The sequence below is a fragment of the Cydia amplana genome, chromosome Z, assembly GCF_948474715.1.
Source record: "Cydia amplana chromosome Z, ilCydAmpl1.1, whole genome shotgun sequence".
In the NCBI taxonomy this organism is placed as follows: Eukaryota; Metazoa; Arthropoda; class Insecta; order Lepidoptera; family Tortricidae; genus Cydia; species Cydia amplana.
Window position 1 is genome coordinate 29,558,391 of NC_086096.1, and position 27,360 is coordinate 29,585,750.

General features: G+C 37.4%; 2 protein-coding genes across 2 annotated transcripts in view; both read left to right on the top strand.

The window, feature by feature from the left end:
• Positions 1-447: 447 nt before the first annotated feature.
• LOC134660787 (transmembrane protein 43 homolog) lies at positions 448-6,192 on the top strand. Its single transcript, XM_063516576.1, has 8 exons — positions 448-465; positions 1,311-1,415; positions 1,778-2,004; positions 2,151-2,344; positions 2,858-3,033; positions 3,853-4,081; positions 5,687-5,792; positions 6,020-6,192. The coding sequence occupies exons 1-8, from the start codon at positions 460-462 to the stop codon at positions 6,111-6,113; spliced, it is 1,137 nt and encodes a 378-aa protein (XP_063372646.1). The 5' UTR covers positions 448-459; the 3' UTR covers positions 6,114-6,192.
• A 3,357-nt stretch (positions 6,193-9,549) lies between these two features.
• The window catches only part of LOC134660995 (beta-galactoside alpha-2,6-sialyltransferase 2), a 30,541-nt gene continuing 12,730 nt past the window's right edge, over positions 9,550-27,360 (top strand). The window contains exon 1 of the mRNA XM_063516890.1: positions 9,550-10,330. Within this exon, the coding sequence (XP_063372960.1) occupies positions 9,613-10,330 (718 nt within the window). The 5' untranslated portion in view covers positions 9,550-9,612. The remainder of the gene's footprint in view (positions 10,331-27,360) is intronic.

A 27,360-nucleotide genomic window follows, 5' to 3' on the forward strand; every position in this document is an offset into this window, starting at 1 on the left:
TTAGCAAAATTTTTACCATAATTAAAAATATTGTACATAAAAATAGATTGGATCTAATTAACTGTTTTTGTTTAAGAAAAAACGCTAAAAGGCTAAAATATCAGCTTAGTGTTTAGTTTACAGTCTAGTTGGAATTTGATGTACGTTTTTACTCTATAACTCCTGTTAAGGGGTTAGTTTTGGAACCATTTTGGAACTACACTATAATAGAAAAATTAGAAAAAGTCTAGCTCCGTCGAAAACGGCGAGATACGATCCGAGATCCGAATAGGAAGAATTTATATTAATTTGTAATTTATCTTTTCTTGTTTTGCGCGGTCGGTTCATTTTCATATCAGTTATTTTCGTTTTGTACTACATATCATGTGTGTAGTGTGTACATAGCAGGTTATTACAGCGATCGACACTTTGGTTGCATCAAAATAACTCCAGTAAAAATAAATTCAGTTAGTTAAAATAATGCCGGTAAGCATAACTATGAAATATTTTGCTCTCACCTCCACAAAGTATGTGTTGTGAAGGTGAGAGCTTTTCTTGTGTTTATTTACCAATTGATGCCATACACTATGACACCGGGTGACCGGGTAGCTTTGCAACTATCTCCAATATAGGTAAAAGAAACTGTTTTGTTAATGCACTTTTATGTGGTAATAATGACTATCTCTTTTGCACTTGTACAATCTATTTTTAATAGGGTAAAATGTTGTGGAACTGCGGTAGAAGTAGCTAAGCAGGTGAGGTGTTCGAAATGAGCTGAACACACTGGATGTTATACACCATGCTTTTTTAAACATCGTTAATTTCAAGGGTATTTTTATTGAAGCTGTTTTATTGAGACAGTTTGTTGTGGATTCAACTGCCTGCATCTCCTGTTTCCAGCATTGCATCCTATTACATCCAAAAGGGGGCTGCAGGGTTTCTTAGCTATCTAATATCAGTAGTTGGCTCAGGTGCTAGTGTTTACAAAACTGACTGCCAATACTGACATCTAACTGTAACAATCCAGACAAGAATCTAAATATTGGGATTTGTTAGGTTTTTGATGATATTTTCCGTCACTACTGAGATATATTTCATACATATATGTCAAAACACTCATTGGTTGAGTTGTAGTTTGAACACTTTGAACCCACAATCTCTAGGTTAATAACCATACATCGGGGTTTTAGGTGCGGGAATGTGTGACATTAGCCAAAGAGTAGGTTTTGCTTAAAAACAGAATGTACTCTAGTAGGTTTCTGCCTAATTAATAATTAATTAAACATTATTTTCGTTTGTATATGTGATAACACATTTTTTTAAATTTATAGCTGGATTTTCATGCAGTCAAGAATCAGTTTAAGCAGACATGGCTGACTACTCTCTTGAGTGTAGTTCTTTTTGCAGGTGTTACATACTTTCTGTTATGGGCAGAGGTAAATCATCTTTAAATAAATTGCTAGCAAATCTGATATCTTTATTATTTCCATATAATATTTATTTAGATCCTAATATTTTTATTTGAAATATTTGTTCTCCTTTAGTACTAGCTTTGCTTTCTTTGGGGCAAGGTTGATCTGTGTAAGATTGTCCCCTAAATATTTATTTATTTGGTAAATACATAATAAGTTAATAAATAATTTTAATCCAGTACCTAGTGTGCCACTATTCCTGTGCATGACTGATCTCATCTTGATGCTATTTCTCATCCATCTCAAATCCTTTAAATAGAAGTCATTTTGATGAATTTGATGTATTGTCATTTATTACTATGTGATTTTTTTTTAATTATTTCTAGAGCCATACTATCCAAAGCAGTTTGATGCTGGAGGAGCTAGTGTCATCAGCTGTAAGCATTGATGTGCACACTGCCGATGAGGCAGCACGGTATGAAGGTAGAGTTGTGCACATTGTTGGGCCTCTGCGGGTGTTGGAGCCCATATCCGAGCCTGACTACAACATCCAAGTCCAAGCTGTGAAGCTAAGGAAAAGGGTCCAGATGTACCAATGGATTGAAGAAGCCACGTAAGTGTCAAAGTACTAAAATACATTTTGTACAAGTATAATTTACATCTTAGCTTAGTCTTTTATAATATATCAAAATGATGGTAATCCCCAACTCTTGCATACCTAGATTTTTTAGTCTGGTTAACAGCAATTTTTTATTTCAGGGAACAAGATAATTTTCTTAGCGAACCAGCAGAGGAGTCACAGAAAACCTATTGGTATCACAAAGACTGGAGAGACTTTGTGGTTGACTCCAACCTGTTCTACATAAGGCCTGGCCATCAAAACCCAACTTCTATGCCGCTGTTCAGTGAGACACATATTGCTGAAACTGTTAAAATCGGCTGGTTATCCTTAGGTATTAATATTTTTTCGTTTTATATCAAAGAAAACTATGTGACAATTGATCCTTGAATATTCTCATGAGATGTATTAATCCCTATTCTCATGAGAAAGTCACCACTTGCCATTAAAATAGGTTATAAGGGCCAATTATTCCAAATAGCCACTGAAGGTGCTGGTACTTAATTGATAATTAAACAATATGTTACTATTGTTTAATAACTATATACAGCAAAACTGATTATAGTCGTTACCGACTGATGGCAGTTCAAACCAGAACAAAAAAAAAAAATATGTTACTATTACAGTACTAGTGCGTAAAATAGCACTATTCGTGCGTATGTCGGAACTTTAAAGTGCCATATGTACTGTAAAACGTTGTTCGATACACGTGCGAATAGGTAATTCGCAACTCGTGTCATTTAGAACACTCCCTTCGGTTGTGTTTTAATTTATCGTCACTCGTTTCGAATTTCCTCTTTTTCGCACTTGTATCGAAAATAACTATTTTGTGCGTATGGTTTTTCAGGCGTAGATGTAAAGAGAAAAGTGAACGATTACTATGAGATCTGGTCAGACTCGCGGCCCGACCGCGGCGACATAAAGTTACACTCTGGCTTCTACTACCACGGCGAGAGCGCGCTCCACCACGAGGTCGGCGACCTGCGCGTGCACTTCTCCTACGCGGGCCGGGAGGACGACATCGTGAGTGTGACACGCACCGATATACTACCGTCTCAGTTAACATTTACAACAATAAGGTCTGGGGCCGTAGACAATAGATACCAATCGGTGATCCTTAACGAAATCGAAAAGCGTAAATAAGAATTGATCACGTACATTTTTTCTTTCAATCCTATATATTTTTCACTTTTGTATTGGGAAAAGTCAATTGACGATTGTCGTTTTGTTTACGTAACGAGCTGTAATGAACTTAAGGTGTGTTTAGGCAAGTTGTTTCACTTGGTAAATACACTAAATACCTGCCCTAATAAGGTCTAGTGTCCTCGTGGAAGGATAGATGGCAATCACTATTGTAAACAATAAATTAGGTTACGGAATGGCTACTATTTAATTGTGTCAACAACCTTAAGATGTACCTGTTCGGTAACAACTATGGTCAGGGATCGGATATCGGTAGTTTTTGTATGGGAACGGAAACGGTATTTTTTCGTTCTTTGCTAATTACTTCATTTCTAATTGAGCAATCTAATAATACGAAGTCGTAACCTACAAACACAACTGAGTCCTATATTTCAAGTATAAAATAATTCGAAAAATATGGTTATTTCTAAGTTTTTGCAAAAAACCGGTTCCGATCCCCGACTATGCTTCATAATAGAAGGAAATACTGCTTGAAAATATTGATTCTCTACAAAACAGCTGATTATGTATATAATACTATTAATGGTCGTTTTTCACTAGGAAATATTTGACATGGTCGGCATTGTATAAGAACTATATTAGGTACTTGAATGTTCACCTATTTGGTTCGATCGCTAAAAGTATCCAAAATGATTACAGTACACAGCCATCGGGGTAGTAGAGAATGGGGTGCTGCAGTCATACAGCCCGGCGGGGTTCCCCGCCGCCGACCCCATCTCGGTGCTCCGGAAGGGCTCGTTCAGCCTCAAGCAGCTGCACGAGCTCGAGAGCCGCGCCGCCCACGCCAACACATGGAAGTACCGCGTGCTCGGCTTCGTGCAGGTGTTCGCGTCCGCCATGACGCTGCACCCGGACTGGGTCACTCTGTGTAAGTAAACTACAGTCTACACTCCTCTATGAAATAATAATAATAAGATGCAGAAGGCGGTGATCTTGGACACGGCGCGGATAGTCCGTCGGTTCCTCTCTCTGCGGCCCTGACCACCGGCAGGCTGGGCCTTGCCCCTAGCGGCGGCACCCTAGGTTAGGTTTTTTATAATGTGTTTATATGTATTTTTTATTGTGTTGTAAGTGTTTTTATATGTTATAAAAACCCTAACTTAAGACAAAAATAAATAAAGAGAATAATAATAAACTCAGGAAGTCATTAGTAATAACTACTAAATAAAAAATAAAAAACTCCCATGCTTTATTTATGCACAAAAATCAATTCTATGCCAAAAATGCTTTACATTATTTTGGAAAAGAGCTGATACTCTGCAAACTGCTGGATCGATTTTTCTCAACCGCAACCAAAGAACCACCGCAAGGAATCTAGCTTGCACGTTAACAAAAGCGCATCGAAATCGGTCTATCCGTTGGAAAGGTACTATGCCACAGACAGACAGACTTGGCGTCATATAGGTCCTAGCCACTATTATAGTAAGTCGCGACTCTTAAACAATAAGACTTCTTTTGGATTGTTTCTTTCTGATTTGCTAGGAGTGGCCAATTACTATGTAGTGGTCAATAATTGGCTACTTTCCTAATAGTCAAATCAGCTTCTTTTTTAGAACTGTCAAAACGATTAGCATGGAATTCACATGAAATCGTGTGTAGTGACGTCACAGGCCAGTCACCTACTTTTTATACTTCCATCCGATTTATTAAATAGAAATTGTGTTTAAATAAAAATAACTGCTATCTATGTTTTCCTAATAATTATTTGGTGCTTTATTTCGTGCACGGTGTGAAATAATTTATTTTAAGTAGAGGAAAGTACCCAATTATAGCAGTCACCGTAACACCCCTCTTTTTGCGTCAGGGGTTAAAAATTATGATTGGCAGCGCCACTTAAGCAGCTCTGCTTTAGATTACGCGCCTAATGAGCGCAACTCCCGCAAACCTCTTTATTAATGATCAATCTTAAACTAAAATGCGCTCAGGCAGCTCGCGTGCAGCGCGTACGCCGTACGCCGCATTCAGGCGCAAAAGAGGTCCTATTGACCAAAAAGATTCCAGCGCATTTCTCATAATTTCAGCCCCGGTGGGGTGCGCCTAATAGTAGTTTGTGTTACAAGGGATCAAAATGATATATTTCCGTCAAGGGCGTACATTGAATCCTGAGCGTAATGAGGGATTCAAGTGTTAACGCCCAAGACGAAATAATTTTGATACCGTGTGACACATACTGCTTTTCACATCAACTATAAGGAAAATAAAAAAATCTTAGTGTTGACACAATCTGATGCTTAAACAGATTATTTAAGCTAAAAAAATAATGTGCAAAAAATGTATAAATAGTGTGCTAGAACAGAAAAGTGTTACTTTGATCACTCCTAGCAGGGAGGAAAAGTGCCACTTTGATCCTTCCTAGCAGGGAAGAAACGCTCTTTTCTGATAGGTGGTGTGAAAAATTCCTTTGTCCTGCGTCACTGGTTTGTATTATTAAGTAGTTACCAGATGTTAAGTTGACAGACGTGACTTGTTGCAGTCTTGCAGTGGGCGTGGATATCAAGCAGCCTTCGACGCTGCACCAGGGTGTGGGTCAACCTGGTGCTGTCCTTCTCGTACACTCTGCTCGTCACTTCTATCCCATGGTGAGTCTTGTTGCACTCCTATTGTCATGTGTATACTTAATAATACGATTAAGGACACTTTTGAACTTTTCATCATCTCTTCTGTTCGGAAAGTTAACTTTTCAAATGGAAATAGCTGGGTTAAAATTGGCTATTCCCACCCGAGGGAGTTTAACTTTCCATTTTTTCTAGTATGCAGTGTGTCTAGGTAACTGACGATATTTTTATGTCCGTTTCCGTCTTTACAGGTTAGTGCATAAACCTTCCTTTGGGGCTATAATGCTTGGTGGAGCCATGCTTCCGATACTACACTACTCTACTCTGCTTGCCCGCCGCCCGTAAGGTCTAGCAAAGCTGAGCGAAAAAAAGCAAATTGGTACATGGACATCCCATGTTGTAGTAACTTTACAGGGATTGCTTTATGTCAGTGGACCACAAGACAGCTGGTTAGTTGAATTAAATGTTGACAGGGCCATCTTAAAGAATTTGGGGCCCTGTTGGAAAGTAAAGAAAGCTAATTAAACTAACATTTTTCTACTATGATCTTCTATTTATTATGGGTAATCAAATATACTGTTACTGTCTGTTCTTGGGGGCCCCCTGAGGATGTGGGCCCTGGGCACGGGCCCCGTATGCCCTTATGGTAAAGACGGTACTGAATGTTGAAACATATCTGTATATTTGTTAAGCGCGAGCCATATAGCCAAAGTGTTTCAACTCAGCACGTTGTCGAGATGTGCTGTTGATATCAATAGGCTTGTGTCACAGTTTTACTTTAAACTGCAGATTTGTTCATTTTGTTGCGAAATATTTGAGCGTGGGCCTTCAGCACGGGCCAAAGTGCTAGTTTAATTCCGAAGTTAAACATGATAAAATAAGAAATACAATATGTATGTACAATTCAATACATTTTACATGCTTAATTTTCGTAACTGGAATTAATTAACTTCAGACTAATTTCAAGTCTTAAAGCTTTAACTGTGTAATTTTTTTGCTTTAACTGTGTAATCCTTATCTTTCAAAAAGTGTCAATTGCTACTAAACAAATAAAACAATTATAAAATAACCACGAAAGAAGAACTATTTTCTTATATTCGCGAATAATTTAATAGTAGTTTATGCAACAGTGATATAATAAGGGTTCTTAAAATTCAAGGGTCGAAGTTACAAAACGAGACGTAGTCGAGTTTTGTAAAAAAAGACCCGAGAATTTTAAGAACCAATTATGAGCTGTTGCATACATTACTTTTTCTATGACAGCTGCAGCAAAAAAAAAAAAAAAAAAAAAAAAAAAAAAAAAAAAAAAAAAAAAAAAAAAAAAAGTTATTATTAAAAAAAAGAGTTATTATTAAAAAAAAGAGTTATTATTAAAAAAGAAGAGTTATTATTTAAAAAAAATTGAGTTATTATTTAAAAAAAAAAAGAGTTATTATTGTAAATGAAAACATACCTCTTTCAATCAAGATGATCGGAACTTGTATCTTTAAAAAAAATAAAGCAGTTGTATTATACTCATAAGATGACTGCTAGCAGTCATCTTATGAGCCTATAGACAAAGCATTCAAATGACATTGCTTTAGATATCACTGTCAGTCATTTAATTGACACATTTAAGTGCTGGAGTAGAAAAAATATACTAATAAAATACTCCTTTTTAGGGTTCCGTAGCCAAAATGGCATGTAAAATATGAACGATGCCGTAAATTTTCTTAATAAATATTTTTTTTATTCAGTGGACCGTTTTTTCTTCTATTAGACAACACACTCGACAATAAATGTTTCTAACTCTAGCAAGATTGCGACAGTATTTTGTTTTGCCGCGAAAATTCCGGGCTCTGTTAATAAACATTGACAACAAGGTACGGTACCCTCAATTATGCGTGGCCCGACATGCCCTTGGTCGGTTTTATAAGTGAATCATTTTGCGGGCTAACATACTCCTTTCAATTCAAAGCACGTATATTAAATACTTACTTAAATAAAAAGTCCGATCGATAAAAAAGATATCACTCTAATTCATCAAAATATTCTTCAATGGATAATATGTTTATTTGGAACAAAATGCATTAAGCTATTAATGCAATACAAAAGTCAACAAATCCCTCGAACTAATTAATACCGAGAAGTGGCGTCACGGTTGCATGTGTACAGTGTACACATGTGTATGTGAGTTTTACACATGGTGCAATATGTACTTAAATGAAGAACATTTTTTTATTTTCTTTCGTGTTCTTCGAATAACAAAGAAGCAAGCACGACAAATTGTTTCGTGTGGCGCGGCACTTACCCCTAATCGATAAATAGTATCTATAGCTGGTCAAGCAAATCTTGTCAGTAAAAAATGGCGCGAAATTTAAATTTTCTATGTGACGATATCCCTTAACGTCTACATTTTTCAATTTTGCCGCCTTTTTCTACTGACAAGATCTGCTTGACCAAGTATAACCATTTTATTATAATTAAAAATAAATGCGCATCACACTCAAATGATACAATATCCTGATGTAGTGTCCGAAAAGTTATTTTTTTTTATAAGTTAATATGCAGTTTGAAGCTGTTATGAATATCTAGTCATTATGAGGATTAACTTAATATTAACATTAACATGTCTAGTTCTACCATGTATATTAAAATATAAAATTCTATGTTCATAATTACCTAGTAATTAAGTATAGAATATAACATAAATATATTATTATAATGGTTCGGGGCGGAGTATTAGTACCTAAATAAAAAAAGGCTGCCATTGTTTTAAAATCTTAGTTTATTCGTTGGCTTTTAAGTTTTGTATTTTTTTTTAACTAAAATAATACATTAGTTGAAAGTCCGTATACTATTTTAACCCTAAACACGCTAATAATCAAAATACCTCCAATTAGTGACACTTAGTAATACATATCATAAATTTATTATTTACTTGCCTATATTTTGTATTTTCAGCGTTAATAATAACTTAACAAAAGTATGCATGAGGATTTTACCACGAGGTAATAACGATATAGGCAATTTCATCAATTTCATCATTCATTTTACCGCATAAAGTGCTTACCTACTTCTGCGCATATTTAATCCGAGAAGCGAAGTATACCTAAAACACAAGTGTTTTAGAGCTTGTTTTGGAAGTAGTTTCATTCAAGTATGTGTAAGGTGGTGCCTAATATTAGTTATTGTGTTACCTATCTGATGTAATTTATTTTATTTTACATACTTCAAGTTTAAAGTAGAGTAAGTATACTTAACACATTCACTGCCAAGAACACGCTAGGTGTGTTCATTTTGTATTGGAAATGGGGTGCATGAAATAATGTTCTACGTAGTCAAAAATAATAATTGTATGCCAGGTACTTTTCTTTAATATCCAAAAAAATGGAAATAAAAATAAAAATTCTTTATGTATACTATTGTATTACGTTTACTGAATAGGCGTCATGATTCTTATTGTCGGTATGTCAATTGTTGAACACAATTCGGTGCATAACTTGTTTACGTTACGACATAACTCTAGGTTGGTTGTAATTTTTGAATCCCTTTAATATGAACCTATAATATATTCTATTGATTATGATTATTAAATTGGTTTAATATTAATTTTATTTTGAACGAATAGGTAATATTTGCCGAATTATTGGGGTCAGTGGAGCAAACTAGGTCATTCACACGATTTGACAGCTCTGACGCGCAGGCGCGCCATGCGCTCTGTCCCCGGTGGGAGGTGCCCGCTGACCGGCGCCCAGCGCCCAGCTCATCAAACCCTGATCTTGTCTCAAAGTCTTTTATTTCGCGTGTCATCTTCACACGTGCTCATCCTGTCTCGTCTTACTACTTTCCGTGAACAATTAGAATGAAAGTGATAATTTTGATTGTAGTTTTTATAATTTCATTAATTGTTATAATAGGTTACGTAAATATACTCATCATCAACTCCTGGAGAACCTCTAAACACATGCCTGTGAATATATCATCTTTGTCGAACCATGGTGATCAAATTGTTTCAAGAACAGCTCTGAACGTTAACAAGCTAAACGCCGATAAGAAACGCCGGTCAGCTGTCGCTCCTTATATAAGAAACAAAATGGCAAAGGAAACCGGTCAAAACAGATCAACTGCTCCGACTAACGTGATCAGGAAGATAGAGGGCAGCCCTAGATTTCCAAACATTCATGATGTTGTATTAGAACTAGATAGCACCAAGTACTTTTGCAACGATTCGGAATCTGCGGAATGTGCCACTCTCACATCTATATTCGGGGAATCGATTCAGAAGGAGTTGACCAGAGTTTTGTCCTATGACAGCAATGTTTTCCGCTCTGGGGTGGAGAAGCTGAACACTTACCATGTGCGATTTAATGGGTCATACGGGCAGCTGCGGTCGCGAGATGAGGTGGCGTGCGCTCTGGGCCGGGTGCGCGTGCGTACGGTGACTGGGCAGGAGAAGCCGCTGGCGCAGCACGGGCTGGTGGCGCCGCCCGAGCCGCTACAGCGCGGTCGCCGCTACTCGAAGTGCGCCGTGGTGTCCAGCGCTGGTGCACTGCTTGGCTCACGCCTCGGACGCTTCATTGGTAATTATGATAGCTTCTATCTTTCATGACCCTTAACACAACGGTCAAACATGCATCATATCATATCGCAGTCGATCGTAGGGCATTAAAAATAGCGTTGTGCCTATGCCCTTAGTTGTTATTCGCTCGCTGGTATACCATTTAGTTCAGAAAAGTTATCCAGCAATGCTAATTTATAAATATTTATATTGCATATATACCTTTGTATACAAAATTTATTTTCGTATAGGGCGTACTTTTTCTCTGCAGCTGACTGTTCCTAATGTAAGGTTTAATTGTAATCATCATCCTCCTAGCGTTTGTCCTGTACTGTGACGGGGTTCGCTTTCCTACTTTTCTCCTTCCACTTAGCTCTATCCTGGACATCGGTTTCTGCTAACCCACAGGCGTTTAAAATATAAATTTTTGGCGATGACATTACGCCACCGCTGCCTTGGTTTGCCCCTCCTGTTCGGGCCTGGTAAGGCGAAGCTAAGGGCTCTGTTGCCTACGTATTCAGGCGACCTTCTTTTGACATGCCCAAACCACCTCAGACGACTTTCTTGGAGCTTATCGGCGACGTCTCTCACTCCTAGGCTACCACGGATGTGTTCGTTACGAACCCTATCAATCCTGGAAATGCCTGACATCCACCTCAACATTTTCATCTCTGCCACATGGATGGCTTGGACATGTCGCTGGGTCACTGGCCATATTTACCTGCCATAAGTGAGGACCGGCCTTATGATGGTCTTGTTCACGAGGCCTTTCATTTTTATCGGCATTTTACTGTCGCAGGTCACACCGACACACAGGTAAGGTTTAATTTTAACGGTAGGTGAAAATTATAGTAAGGTTATTATGGCTTATTCCGTCATAGGGCCTATTCCGTGCACGAGCGTATATTTCTTTGATTTTCAATCGTAGGAAAAAAAAACTAAGTATCTTTGGAGGAACGAAGTTTTGGAGGTTTCAAGCTTTTTTATCGCTTTTTTCACTACTTATTCATAATCGTAGTAAATCTTTGTCCATTTTTGATTATAATCATGGTAAACAATCGATATAGCTCAATAAATGTTAGTGGTTTAAAAAAGTTCCAACTAAAATATATGTAAAATTAAACTGGTTGAAAAAACGGCAAATTTATAGGTTAAAATACCTTTGTGTATTTATCTATCTAATACCTTTAAACGAGCAATTCTTGTTTATTTATTTATTTATATATATATATATATATATTTCGGGGATCTCGGAAACTGCTCTAACGATTTCGATGAAATTTGCTATATGGGGGTTTTTGGGGGCGAAAAATCGATCTAGCTAGGTCGTATCTCTGGGAAAACGCGTATTTTCGAGTTTTTTTATGTTTTCCGAGCGAAGCTCGGTCACCCAGATATTAACGTATTAATTTTATAAAAATAAGCATAGATGAATTTTGACATCTGTTTTTCTGGACCTCCATCAACAGTGGCGCTAACTGGTGAGCAAAAAACGCTTGCGTTAATTGAACAAAAAAATAGGTATTAAGTTAAGTACTAACATGCTTGTGATAGGCGTATACGATGTACGGTATCAGCAAGGTCATACTTGTATGACGAGTATATTTGCGACTTACCTATATGTTAACCTTCTGGGCGCTAGAATGAGGAAGTACCTGAATGAGCAAGAGAAAGTGACTAATAAACCATTTGAGCGCCAAGGACGCCTTTATGTATATACGCCTAAGGATAGCTGTGTGATCAGCGCCATGACGTCAATACACGTTCTAAAATTAGAAATTAAAAACTGCATATATGTGTACCTATGCGTAGTCCCCATTTTTCTCCCTGGATAATGATATTATATCTATATCAAATTGCCTAAAAATATTTTCAATAATGTCAATATCCAGAAAGCATTTGTATGGAGAAGTGGTCACTAATACTTTCGTTTAAAAAAATATATTTAAAGAGTTATTTGTTGCCTAGCTTGGCTACTCGTATTGGTCTTTTAATAGAAAATCTTAGTCTCGAGAAACTGATACTGAAGAACACAGGTACCTACTGCATCAGAAGGTATGCGGGTACATAGTAGGTATGAAATTAACTGTATAGCAATAAGTGTAACTATTTACGTACCTAGATATCAAATAAGTAGGTTTAAGTCACATGCGTTTCGAATAAGTCTTCTTGTCGGTTTGCCCTGTGTTTTTGAATCACTGATCATCGCCATTAGATACTACGAGTAGGTATACTACCTATTACCAAGTGAATCATCGTGATTTAAACTTTCACGATTTTTACACATTATTAAATTATACAACGGGACTTAATCGCGTATCTAAGTTTTAAGATTTACCTCTTTTAAGTTTTAAGTTTTGAGTCTTCTCCGAGACCACGGGGACAACGCCGTCCTCGAAACGTCGGAGGTAAATCTTAAAACTTAGATACGCGATTAAGTCCCGTTGTATAATTTAATAATGAATCATCGTGTTTTCAATTTAGTAATAACCGTAAGTTACGTATGTGCAGCGCTGTTTGAGTAGGTATATGTAAGTATTTCTTTAGACACTTCTATGTTTGTATACAGTTAGTGTCCTCAATATATTTTAGTAGGTAACTAATCTGTGTAGGCATTACTTACTTGACTCGTTTTTGTTGGGGCAATAGCCCGCAATTAGCGCAAATTTATTACTCACAAAGACGACGTTACACGGGAACAATCCGCGTTCGACAGAGCCGTAATCTTCACATACAGAATTACAGTCAAAGTATGATATTATAGTCTTTCGCCTCTAGTGGCAAATGGACCCCTCCGGTCGACTTTGGCCACTTCCTAATTTGTCTCTTTCCAAACTTGTCCACTTCCGAATTCGTCCACTCCAACCCAACATCGATATAAACAATTATCGATATAAAATCACCTGTTTAAACACGGCAACCACATAATAGTGACCGGAAAAAGATAGGCAACCTAGTTGATTCATGTTGTACAAGTTGTATACTTTCCATCGAAACTTATTTCGTTCGTCAGACAAATCGCTGAAATTAGACGAAAAAATATTTTTTCAAAAATTAATTAAAAATAGACTTGACCATATTTCTCTAGGCAACCCTATTTATTTATGTTCTGGAACATATTTTCTTTCATAAAATATAAGTTTCATCCGTCAGACGTATCGGTGAAGGTCGACTATATAACCCGGATCTTAGACTACAAGGAGTACACGCTAACTTGATACCTTTACCTACTTAAGGAGAGATGGATCCCGAGATGCCTATTAGTTTTATTATAATTGCAGAAATTTTAAGTAGGTCACCTATTAGCCAATTGACTAAAGTTAATATTGAACGTGGACACAAACAGGTACTTAAACAAAGGGTTAAATGTCTTACTTCTAGGTAACCTACTCGTACCTACCTACATCCTATGAACACGCGCCTATGCAGTGACCCAACTCTGGAGCCGACAGCAGAGACCGTATTTAAAATAATAATCTATATATATAAATGCAAGTGTCCTGACTGACTGACTGACTGACTGATTCATCAACGCAGAGCCGAAACTACAAAAGCTAGAAAGTTGAAATTTGCACACTAGGTTGCATTTATAAAGTGTACAAGAGATAAGAAGCGATTTTGAAAAATTCAACCCCTAAGGGGGTTAAAAAGGGGATGAAAGGTTGTATGGGGTTCAAGTTTTATTTTAAGCTAGGAATTTAAAACTTTGTAAAAATGTATTATATTAAAAAACAAGAAAAGTAATTTCAGTGTTTTCGAAAATTCATCCCCCAAGGTGGTGAAAAAGGGGTTGAAAGTTTGTATGGAGATCAAATATTTTTGTGAGTGTGGGACTTGAAACTTTGTATATGGGTATATTATTATAAGACAGGAAAAGTAATTTCAGCGTTTTTGAAAATTCATCCCCTAATAGGGTTAAAAAGGGGTTGAAAATTTGAATCCATTACAAATGCTTTGAAACTTCTTAGAAAGGCACAGTAGCCGATTACAAAATAAAGTAATTGGGACGTTTTTGGAAATTCAACCCCTAAGGGGGTTAAAAAGGGGATGAAAGTTCGTCTTGGGGTGCAAATTTCATTTTAAGCTAGGAACTTGAAACTTTGCAAATAGATATTAAATTTAAATACAAGAAAACTAATTTTAGCGTTTTTGAAATTTTATCCCCTAAGGTGGTGAAAAAAGGGTTGAAAGTTTGTATGGATATCAAACATTTTTTCGAGCGCGGGACTTGAATCTTTGTATTTGGGGATATTATTAAAAGACAGGAAAAGTAATTTCAGCGTTTTGTAAAATTCATCCCATAACAGGGTTAAAAAGGGGTTGAAAGTTTGTATGTGGTTCAAATTTTATTTTAAGCTAGGTACTTGAAACTTCGGAAAAAGATATATTATTAAAATACAAGAAAACTCATTTCAGCATTTTTGAAAATTCATCCTGTAAGGTGGTGAAAAAGGGGTTGAAAGTTTGTATGGATATCAAACATTTTTTCGAACGCGGGTCTTGAATCTTTGTATGTGGGGATATTATTAAAAGACAGGAAAAGTAATTTCAGCGTTTTGTAAAATTCATCCCCTAACAGGGTTAAAAAGGAGTTGAAAGTTTGAATCCATAACAAATGCTTTAAAACTTCTTAGAAAGGCATAATAGCCGATTAGAAAATAAAGTAATTGCAACGTTTTTGGAAATTCAACCTCTAAGGGAGTTAAAAAGGGGATGAAAGTTCGTTCGTCTTGGGATGCAAATTTTATATTAGGTAGGAACTTGAAAATTTGCAAAAAGATATTAAATTTAAACACAAGAAAACTAATTTCAGCGTTTTTGAAAATTCATCCCCTAAGGTGATGATAAAGGGGTTGAAAGTTTGTATGGATATCAAACATTTTTCCGAGCGCGGGACTTGAATCTTTGTATTTGGGGATATTATTAAAATACAGGAAAAGTAATTTCAGCGTTTTGTAAAATTCATCCCCTAACAGGGTTAAAAAGGGGTCGAAAGTTTGAATCCATTACAAATGCTTTGAAACTTCTTAGAAAGGCATAATAGCCGATCACAAAATAAAGTAATTCAAACTACGTTGCAAGGCTTATTTACTGGACGTCCAAAAGGAATTAACGTATACTTTTGGTTGAGTGACCTTATAGATATTTAATTTTAATTAAGTTAGCACTTTTTTATCCACTGCGCATTGTTCGGTTTTGCTATCCTGTCCTATGTGTAATAGTGTAAATGTTTCTACTGTCCTTAGCTAGATATAAATTCGGCGGTGGCAGAATAACAGCGTCCGTTGCTGGAAGTCTTTAGGGCCGCTATGCCCCGTAGTCTTTTGGCACAGACATTAGCTGAGCCACCTTCCCTTTCAATTAGTTTGTAAGCATTATTGTGTACTTTTATTATGTACCTATGTTCAAACTCTTTGAATAAACGTCTTTTATTATTATTATTTATTATAATTGCGACGTTTTTGGAAATTCAACCCCTTAGGGGGTTAAAAAAGGGATGAAAGTTCGCCTTGGGGTGCAAATTTCATTTTAAGCTAGGAACTTGAAACTTTGCAAATAGATATTAAATTTAAATACAAGAAAACTAAATTCAGAGTTTTTGAAAATTCATCCCCTAAGGTGGTGAAAAAAGGGTTGAAAGTTTGTATGGATATCAAACATTTTTTCGAGCGCGGGACTTGAATCTTTGTATTTGGGGATATTATTATAAGACAATACAAGTAATTTCAGCGTTTTCTAAAATTCATCCCCTAACAGGTTTAAAAAGGGGTTGAAAGTTTGTACGGGGTTCAAATTTTATTTTAAGCTAGGAACTTGAAACTTCATAAAAAGGTATTATTTTAAAAAGGAAAAAAAATAATTTCAGCGTTTTTGAAAATTTATATCTCAAGGTGGTGGTTTGTATGGAGTTCAAACATTTTTGTGAGAACGGGGCTTGAATCTTTGTACAGAGGCATATTATTAGAATACAAGAAAAGTAATTTCAGCGTTTTTAAAAATTCATCCCCTAAAATGGTTAAAAAGGGGTTGAAAGTTTATATAGGGTTCAAATTTTATTTACTTCAAACTTCGTAAATAGGTAGTTAGGTAGTAGGTTTTATTAAATAGAGGACATGAAATTCTTCTAAGGGGGTTGAGAGGGATTATGTCGAGAACAATTTTATTTAGTTAGGGGCTAGAAACTTTGTAGGTTGTGAAAGACAAGTCTCATGCGTTGTATAATATTAATAATTAACAAATGATTAACCGTCCTACTGCAATATTTTGCTGCATAATGTTCTAAGCTAATGTAGAATATATAACCACCAATATACAAATCCACGCGTACGAAGTCGCGGGCAACAGCTAGTTCTGATATAATGTCAATTATCAGTTGCTAAACATTGAGTTTAAATAAGTTTGCTACCTGTATCCTCTTATCTAAGGCCCAATGTGCATTACGTTGTACTCTCTGTTTCAATCTAATTTGAAGTTTCGAAAACTACGTGTGTAGCGTTTCTTTTGTTTCATTGTTTTACTTATAAAACAAACTAATGTCACCTTATATCTACTATACAACAAGGTTCAAATTAAAAATAAGAAAACCTTGTATGGTGGGCTTTACAAGAGTATAGATGTATCTACCTGTTACATCAACTTGTATATATGTAAATGGTGTTAGCAGTGCTATTTACCAACATGTCTAGTGTCGGTGTGGTGTTATAGTGGTAGGAGGTGGCAGGAGCGCCAGGTGATCGACCGAGCATTGTGCACTTATCATCGGATCTGCGCGTGCGTGTGCTTTGTGGCCACATTGACATGCGCGACCAAGCCTCTTCGCCGAACGGCCCAAATCGTAACACGAAATACTTGAATTATTAATGTTCAAAGGGCTTCACCGAGCGATTACTCAGTCGAAAAGGAAACAATCCATGTTATTATCTCACGCGTCAAACGAATGACTTATCCTGGTTTGCGTTCAAGTTGCGTCTTAGTCTCTGTTAATGCCGATATCGTATGTAGAGTCGTTATCTATCAGCGCCGATGTGGAATCTGCGATGGTTTATTCATGCTCTGCTCTACTAGGCTCGTACTGCTCTGAAATGCGCGTCAGCTCGATATTATGCTGATATGGTAGTTGATTATGTACCGGCAGTTTATAAACAAATGCCGTGGCGCCTTCACTTTTCTGTAAAACCTTCGCGTATCGCAAGGGAAATCCATTTAATGGGGCGAAGATATTCTGCCGATAAAAGGATGTATAAAGTAATAAGGCTAATCATGTGATAGAATCTCAGACTACACCTACCTACTAAATAGTTATATAATAATATGTTATATTACAGTTCGATGAATACAATTTACTCGTAAAATGTGTACAGTGTACAGTCGGCAATACTATATGCTTAGCACCTTGCATACAAATTTGTATGCTGGTGGGTACTCTTTCTCTGCAGCTCGCTGTACATGCTTTGCTAAGCTGAAGTAGAGGGATTTAAAAAAGGTAGATATTTAAACTGACATAATTAACCCGTTTAAGTGACAGGTACTATAGTTTGTAGCTTTCTAGTAGAGCCCGACGGATAATCCTATTGTCTATTCTTAAGTAAAACCGCACGTGCTACTTACCTGCAAAAAAGGATCTTAATTCTTCTATTTGGCACCTGAGCGCGGCCTAGTCCAACGCTCGACAAACCTGTGTAGGTGCGCTCTCCGATAAGTCGATAACGCGCCTTTGTTACGCATCTCGATGACACATTTTAGACTGGTTCTGTAGCGTTCGACTCGCCACGTTTAGCCGCATCGTAATACTATTTAGATTGTAGAGTGACCAGTTCTTTCGGTCGCCTACGTAACCGGAGTTTGACAATGTTTGCAATTTAATTTATTTTTACCATGGTCCCACCGCACTACATGTGTTTCTTATTCAAAACATTTCCTTCGCAACTTAAATAGACGGAGCCCCGCTTTGCGGGACTTCTATTTCTGGGCGCTTTGCCCTTCGGGCATCTGAAGCTATCTAACGAACCTAACCTACTTACCTACCTTCGCTTTTTTCCCCAAAGTGTAATGTTTCCACGGACGTCTCACTAAATCAATAGGTAGGTATAGGTTAGGTTCGTTAGGTAGCTTCAGATGTCCGAAGGGCAAACAGGCCAGAAATAGGAGCCCCGCGAAGCGTAGTTAAGTTGCGAAGGAAATGTTTTTTGAAAAGAAACAGTCTGACGAACTCCAGATTTGATGGACACCCCAGCGTTTTTCATAGTTTGTTGTTGTTATGTCAGGCAGCGCCACGAGTGTTAAAAATGGGAACTAAAAACTGTCAAAGCGGCGGCTAATGACTCGCTGTATTACATTACGGCATAGAGAAATATAGTAAGACAAGAGTGCTCACTCCATACATCAGTTCAGACTATTAATTTCAGTGACTACATTTAGCATCGAGTAGCGGAACTATCAGTACTGCTACTTGACAATAGATGTAGCACCGACCGGAAAGTCTTATCTCAACAGCATAAGACTTTCCGGTCGGTGCTACATCTATTGTCAAATAGCAGTACTGATAGTTCCGCTACTCGATGCTAGATGCTAATAGTCTTTTTGGTACTAAAACTGATGTATGGGGTGAGCACTCTATGTATTTTTTTCTCTATGACTACGGCTAGCCGTGTTGAAGAACGTATGACGCCGAATACATTCCGGCGGATTCTCATTCAGCCGCATTCAATCCGGCTAATCGTTAAACCGCCGCATTTCAAAACGCCCCTGTTTTAGAAAACGGCTAGCCGTAATGTAATACGGCGGATTATACGATCCGACTGCGACATACATATAATATCCCAAAACAAAAATACCTATGCATTACCCTTAAAATTATTACATTTAAAGCGGCCCACTGATTAGCAGTCCGCCGGGCGGTAGGTATCGGCCTGTCAGTTGTTCGGAACTGTCAACTTTTTGTTTTAACTCTCTAATAGGTCATACATATTACTCATAGTCAGTTTACAAATCGTTATCCTGTATATCGTACGATAAATGACGCACAATACTAGGTAAATACTAATCGAAAAAAAAACGACCTGCGCCTTTATAAAGATATGCATTGTATTTTCATAGCTAAATTAAAATAAAAAATAATTTTCCAAATCGGTTCAGTTCAGAAATGACGGAGTTGTGAGGTAACATACATACAAAAAAATACGGTCGAATTGACAACCTCTTTCTCTTTTAAAGTAGGTTAAAAATAGTAATAACTTTTACCATCATTTAATGTTGCGTTAACATTGTAGTCAATTACAAAGTCATAAAAGGTAGTTTCATCATTGGTCACGGTTACTCTATGTCATTCTGTATAATATTAGTAATTCAATTAAAATTATTAAATCAATAATTGTGGGATATATTGTTCTCAGAAAATGTTTGACGTATGTAGTATACCTTACGATTAGTAATACTTTGTAACAACTTGCTTTTTTTCTATATTAATTTTGAATTAAGGGGCCCAAGATTTCGCACTATTTGACAACTGTCAACATTACTATGGAGTTTTTGGTCATAGAAGTGAAGTTACTCGGCGTCTGCATTATTCTTGGTGTGATTTACTGTCCACCGACAATTGATTATTTTTCTGTCTTTGATGACCTTTTGTCGGATGTGGGTTCCGAGTGCACACATCATATAATCATGGGCGATTTTAACACGGACTTACTGAGGGACAACTCTAGATCAATTCAACTAAGATCGATTGTCGAGGCTGCTGATTTTTCTTTAGTGCCTTTGCAGGCGACGCATCATAACACTGACTCACCGGACTCGTGGCTGGACGTGATCCTGACGTCTTCAATGGATAACGTCGTCAAGTCAGGCCAATTTATTGCTCCTGGGTTCTCGCATCACGACCTCATTTATCTGACGTACAAGATTAAACCTCCCAAGCAAAAGCCAATCGTGTTATATTTGCGGAGCTTTGCCCGACTCGATCCTGAGTCACTTAAACGAGACGCTGCTTCGGCTGACTGGGCAGCCACCTATGACGCATCGACGGTAGACGAAAAGTTAGCTAACTTTAATTCCGTTCTGTTAAATCTTTTCGATACTCATGCCCCGGTTCGTGCTGTGAGGCTGAAGCGGCCACCTGCTCCATGGATTACGAAGGGTGTTCGAACGGCAATGGCTAGGCGTGATAAAGCTTTTCGCTGTTACAAGCGGGATCGGTGTGATGCGAACTGGGATTTGTTCAAGGCTGCGAGAAACCGATGCAACCAAATGGTAAGAGCTGCGAAGCGCCGATACATCCATGAAAATGTTATGTCTTCCTCTCTTGCTGACACATGGAAATTCCTAAGGTCACTCGGTATAGGTAAATCTAATGGTGTTGTGGACTCTACCTCTTTCACTCTAGATCAATTAAATTGTCATTTCGCTAAAACTACTCCCCTTACCTCGCTAGTAAAATTTAAAACTGTATGCCTTATTGCCTCTCTCTCTTCTCCTGATATTGACCCATTTACCTTTAGTCCTGTCTCTCTTGAAGAGATCCGCAAAATTATTCTGTCAATTAAATCTAAGGCTGTAGGGCATGACAACGTGAGTCGAGTCATGGTCATCCACATTCTTGATGAAATACTGCCAGTAGTTTCGCACATCATTAATACATCTTTATGTACAGGGGTTTTTCCATCTTGCTGGCGTAAGGCCTTTGTCATTCCTCTTCCTAAAGTTAATAACCCCAGTTCTCTCAATAACTTTCGGCCGATCTCTATTCTTCCATTTCTTTCCAAAATTCTCGAGGCGGCGGCCCATAAACAGATTTCACAATTTATACACCGAAACAATCTTCTTTCTCCCCTTCAGTCTGGGTTCCGTCCCGGTCACAGCACCACCACTGCCCTACTTAAAGTTACAGAGGACATTCGGCTTGGGATGGAAGCATCCAAGGTCACGGTGCTGGTGCTTATAGACTTCTCGAACGCCTTCAATGTGGTTGACCATGACCTACTCCTCGCTGCTCTGACTCACTTGCGGGTGTCTGTTGAGGCGACAAAGTGGTTCTCCTCTTATTTATCGGATCGTGTTCAGGCAGTCCGAGCTAACCGTTCGCTATCTGATTGGTGTGCACTGAACACTGGAGTTCCTCAAGGTGGTATTCTATCGCCCTTTTTGTTCTCCGTATTTATTAATTTGATTACCACCAATATTCGTAGCTCTTACCATTTGTATGCGGATGACCTGCAGTTGTATGCTCAAGCTGATGTGAACGATGTTAACTCTGCCATTTCATTGCTAAACGCTGATCTAGAACACATCGCTGAATGGTCTAGCAGTTTTGGTATTAGTGTTAATCCAGCCAAGTGTCAAGCCGTAATTCTGGGCAGCCAGCGCCAAATCTCAAAGCTCAGTTCAGTCGCTATCACACCAATCCTGTTTGATGAGTCTGTCATTCCCGTGTGCACTAAGGCTAAGAACTTAGGATTAATTTTTGATTCTACCCTTTCCTGGAGCGGCCAGCTAGGTGATGTAAGTCGTAAGGTTTCAGGCACACTAAGAACTCTGTATAAATTCAAGAATTTTCTCCCAGTAAGTACAAAAAAGATGTTGGTACAGGCGTTGATTTTGCCAATTATTGATTATGGTGATGTGTGTACAACGAATGCCACTCAAGAGTCCCTCAACAAACTTGAACGTCTCCTCAACAACGGCATAAGATTTATCTTTGGTTTGCGTAAATACGATCATGTTTCCTATTACCGTCGCCAGCTCAATTGGCTCTCCATCCGTCGCCGTAGATCACTTCGAATACTTTGTACCCTATTTTCAATCTTGTTTGAGCCTTCTGCTCCTGGATATCTAAGAAATAAGTTCCCGTTTGATACCCCTCGCCCTGGAGTTGAGTTGCGTACATCTCGTGTTCTCAAACTATCAATTCCCGCTCACCGCACTGGGTTTATGACTAACTCCTTTGCTGTCCAGGCGAGTCGTCTCTGGAATTCACTCCCTCTCAATATAAGACAAGCCCCGAGCAAGTTAGCTTTCAAGCGGTTGCTACATAAGTATCTGCTGAAACAAGAGTTCGAGTAGCGTTCATCATTATATTATATATTATGAGTATGTATGAAATATGTAGTAGTATATTATTTATATATATTCTAGTGTTTTTATTTGTGTATTCTACATGTAGTTTATCAGAATTATTAATTGTTTAGTTGTTTACTAAGTTCTAATAATTAAATTCCTTTTTCTCCTTGCACCAATTTTACATGTCTCTGTTTGGCCCGATGGTTGACTGGTAGAGAATGCCATTAGGCATTAAGTCCGCCATTTGTACATTATTTTTGTGTATTGTGCAATAAAGTTTAAATAAATAAATAAATAAATAAATTACTAGGTTATTTAATTACAATAGTTGTATTGCTGATATAGTTTTAGAGCCCACTGTGCGGCAGACCAAAGGTAAAAGTTAAGATGATTCATAAAACAAACAAAATGGACGGAGACTGTTAGTCATGCAGTAACCGCAAGTAATGTCATTGTCCTTTTTCGAAAATGTACCTACCTACGGTGATAAAACAGGTGCTTTAACCAAGAAAAACATTTTTACATGCGAAAGTGTAAATAATAATAATGTTTAAAATATTTAAGATTCGATGTTTTGTATATGTTCATTGCAAACGAAACAAAAGTCTAACAATAAAAAGCAAATCCAGAAATTGCCAAACCTCTGACACATGGAGAGTATAGTCGCCATCACATATATCGGAGCGGCCATGGTACTCTTAAATATCTGAACATACGCTATAATGTCTTTATAATAGAGGCTAATACGTTCAGATATTTGCGAACAACTTGGCCGCTCCTATATATTTGATAGCGACTGTATATAAGTACACACTTATTGAATTTTTGTATTGTGGGTAACAGTGCATTTTGCGGAGAGCTTTTTATCTGTGGGTCTTTCCGCGTAACTCGGACATGACAACGAAAAAATAAACTATTGAATTTAGAATGTGTTTGAATGTAGAATAAACAAATGAGGGTAGCAGAACAAATTTTATAACCTTAAGTCAATAATAAGTCAACGGTTGTCATAATTTCCGACATTGTAAGTGCGGCTTGCGGAATCAACTACGAACGTAAAATAAGTGATTATAAATATTACGACTTTAATTGATTTTTACGCAAAGAAGAGGTAAGTAACCTATATTTATTTGTTGTCTGTTAAATTATTCACGCGTTACTTTGATTACAATTATCATAAGTTGAAAGAAAATTATGTAAGAGGTGAATGAAAATTGCATGTCGTTGAGTAACATGAGTAACGCGAAAAACAATATTTTTCATATACTGTACTGAAGTTTTGGACAAATGAACTTATATTGAACTATGTAAGATTGGGCTGAGATGGTGTCATTCTCGCGGTTTATTTCTCCGCAAAAGTGTTATTTTAAAGAAATACATGACTTGAGATACTTGTAACGTGAGTCACAGTGAATCGCGTTGTTGCAACTGTAAAGCGAGTAACTAAATATTTTAATGTATTTTGTAGCTACAATGCCTCTATCAGCGGCAGAAAGGGCAAAAAGAAGAAGACAGAAGCTGAAAGACGAAGGAAAGTACGAAGAGTATAAGAAAAAACATAGGCTTGCCGCCAAAAAAAGCAGGCAAAAGAAGAAGAAGTTGCTAGATAACATGACTCAAAAAAAGAAAAACCAATTTATAAAGGATGAAAGAGAAAAAACCAGAAAAAGAGTTGAAAAACATAGATCAAAGAAAAAAGCTGAACAAGCAAGAGCCTTAGATGGTTCAATTGCATCGTCATCTTCGATGTTAATTAATCGCCAAGCTTTGGGTAGAGCTAAATCACGTATCAGAAAAGTTTTGCCAAAGGACGAATTAAAAAAACAAGTAGCATTACAACAATTGTTAGAAGAGTGTGGTACTGATTTTTCCCAGACGTCTGAATCAACCGTTTTGTCAAAAACACGTGCGACACGATTGGATCCCGAAGTAGTTTTGAAAATAGAGGAGTTTTACAAGCGAGATGACATCAGCCGCCAGTCTCCTGGTCTAAAAGACTGCATCACTATCCGCAATGATAATGGCGAAAGCGAAAAAAAACAAACCCGATATTTATACCAATCGATTACTGAAACCTATGCCCTATTCTTCAAAGAACATGGGGCAATTGTAGGAAAGACCAAATTCGCTTCGCTCCGACCAAAACACGTTTACTTGTCAAACAAATTACCTCACAATGTTTGCCTCTGTAAATATCACGAGAATTTTTCCATGGCTGTGAACAGCCTCCATTCAGCCATAGGGAGCCCCAAGTATAATCACGAGTTTATAGAAATGTTTATCTGCAATCCAGCTAAACCAGAATGTTGGTTAAAGAAATGCGACAGCTGCAAAGATTTGCTGAAAACCAAACTGCTTGAGTGTGAGCTTATTTGTAATGATTTGCCGAACGAGGTGACTTGGTACACATGGAAAGATGTTGAGAAAAAATTGAGGAAGGTACAAGAAACGGGCACGATTGAAGATCTTATAGAACATGTGACGGATATGTCATCAACTTTTTATGAACATGCATACATTAAAAGACATCAAGCTGATTCTTATGAAGCTGACAAAAAAGCCGTATCATCACTGAACTATGACCCAGATGTCTGCTTGCTACAGGTAGATTATTCTGAAAACTATACATGCATTGCCCAAGACGAAGTACAAAGTTTTCATTGGGTTCAACCTCAGGTTACTTTGTTCACTGCTTCTGCCTGGTATTCTGGAAAGCAACATCCCATTGTTATCGTGTCTGATAATCGGCACCATGATAAAAATACGGCGACCATCTTTATAGATCGCATTCTTCAAAAGCTACCAAATAACATTAAAGAAGTCCACCTGTGGTCAGACGGCCCTGCTTCACAATTTAAAAATCGGTTTATTGTTGAAGCAATAAAACTCTTGGAAAAACGAAATGGAGTACACATCATCTGGAATTATTTTGCTACCTCCCACGGAAAGGGTCCTGTCGATGGAATTGGTGGCTCTCTTAAGAGAACTGTGAGACTTCAAGTGATGACCAGAAAGGCGGTTGTATTTAATGCAGAACAGTTTGCCAATGCGGCAAAGGAGTCTTCTGTACAAGTCATCAACCTCTCTCCTCAGGAAATTGAAGCTGTCTCAAATGAAACTGATTTGGATAAAATATTTTCTAAGGCTCCAACAGTTACTGGCATATCAAAGTGTCATATAATGTATTGGCAGTGTGGTAAGTTGGAGAAAGCACAAATATCTCAAGCATTCGACAAAGGGGTAAAAGAAAAACAAGGTTATACATAAACCCCACTAGCTGAATAAAAAAATATAATTTATAGCCTTTATACAATTTATTTTGTCTAATTCTAATAATAATAAGTAAAAAATATGCTATTTGTTTGCTAGAAATGATAAAAAAATATCAAAATATTCTGGGTAGTCGCAAGTAACGTGATTCACGAAATCGCTGTAACGTGAGTTCGTAAGGTTTTATATTTTATTTAAATAAGTGTATATCTTTGGTTTCATTTGGTTAACTATTAAAGAAGCTTGATTATTTATGTCATTGTTTTGTTATTTTGTTAAAACTAATTCATTCAATAATCAAAGGGAAATCAATAAACACAAAAGACGTAAAACTCCGTGTCCATTTCTTGTAACGTGAGTCATGGAGTTATTTTCCACTATTCTCCAATTATTATAATTTGTTGGAGAAAAAGTACTTCGATAAATGATTCGCAGTAATGTACTCTATGATATTATTATCAAGTTTTCGATGTAGAAAGCTCTTGATCTCAAATATACGACAAGATTGTTAGGAATAGTGACTTCAAAGTAACGTGAGTCACCGTGGATTTACCCTGTGCTTATTATACCGTATGACACAGAGCGAAAGTAATGAAATGGTCCAGTTTTTTTATGCAACGTAACGTAAGGAGGTACCTAAAACCTCGACAGTCTATTATATAGTTCGAAGTATACCTCGTATAATATAGTCAGAATTCTGATACGGGTAGGGTAGATATTCTGATCCTGGATAAGTTGTTACCTCTTACCAAAATTTGTAAAAAAGGAATACTTACGAGTATGTTTGTCACAGACGTTTTAATAGTCAAAGATATGTCAATAAAATACTGACACTTATGAAACAGAAATTTGGCACATACTGGCATGATGCTTGTCGTTTCGTATCAGGTTTAATCTTGGTAGCTAACTGTACTAACTGTACTGCGATTCTGGCTACTAATAATGAAGAACAAGTTCTGCGTTCCTGGGCCGGTGTCAAAACATCAGCTTACAGTTCTTGTTAGTCTCTTGTGCTTTACTTTTTGTTCAAACATGCTATGTTTCCACAGCACCTTTCCTGTTTGCTTGTATTATTCTCACAATCCTTGAAAGTAACAAAGCCTGAATCTAAAAATTGTTATATTAAATCTCGTTCAAGGTATCTTGGCAGCCCAGGGGCGATAAAGGAGTTAAATGAGAGTGGACAAACAAACACCATAGGTTCTTGTAGCATAATCTTGTAGAATCTCCTACACTGTGAAACTGGAAGTCTGAAATGTTGGGAATTACCGTTCTTGAACAGATATGGGTGGTTAACTAATACTAAATAGAGCTAATTATAGAATCAGTAGAATCGTAATAGTATTGTTTGCGCTGCGGGGCCCGCGCGCCCGCGCCGCGGAGTCATCAACCCACGCGTGCAAGGGCCGTGCATTATTCATACGAGGCGCTGGTTCTATTGTGCTGCGCTGAGTTGCTTAGACCGCTGCTGCGATTTACTGTGTGATCACAGGCGAAAGCAGAATTATGGCGTTCATGTATGTGCACGTCTGCGTCTATATTCAACCAGTATTACGAATAATAACCGCATTCTACACGATAAAAATATTGGCTACCACATCACTACTTGGGTATTGAAAGTTAAATCTTTCAGTTCGACGTGATAGGTATTGTTAATTCCAGTTTGATTTGACGTGGTATTTATTTGTGTGAAAAACACGGATAATTGTTCATAGATGATAGGTATTT

Bases quoted from the DNA above. Each gene is read 5' to 3' on its own strand.
- LOC134660787 (XM_063516576.1), top strand. The intron at 2,345-2,857 runs GTATTAATATTT...ATGGTTTTTCAG, and splicing joins AATCGGCTGGTTATCCTTAG to GCGTAGATGTAAAGAGAAAA. The intron at 4,082-5,686 runs GTAAGTAAACTA...GACTTGTTGCAG, and splicing joins CCCGGACTGGGTCACTCTGT to TCTTGCAGTGGGCGTGGATA.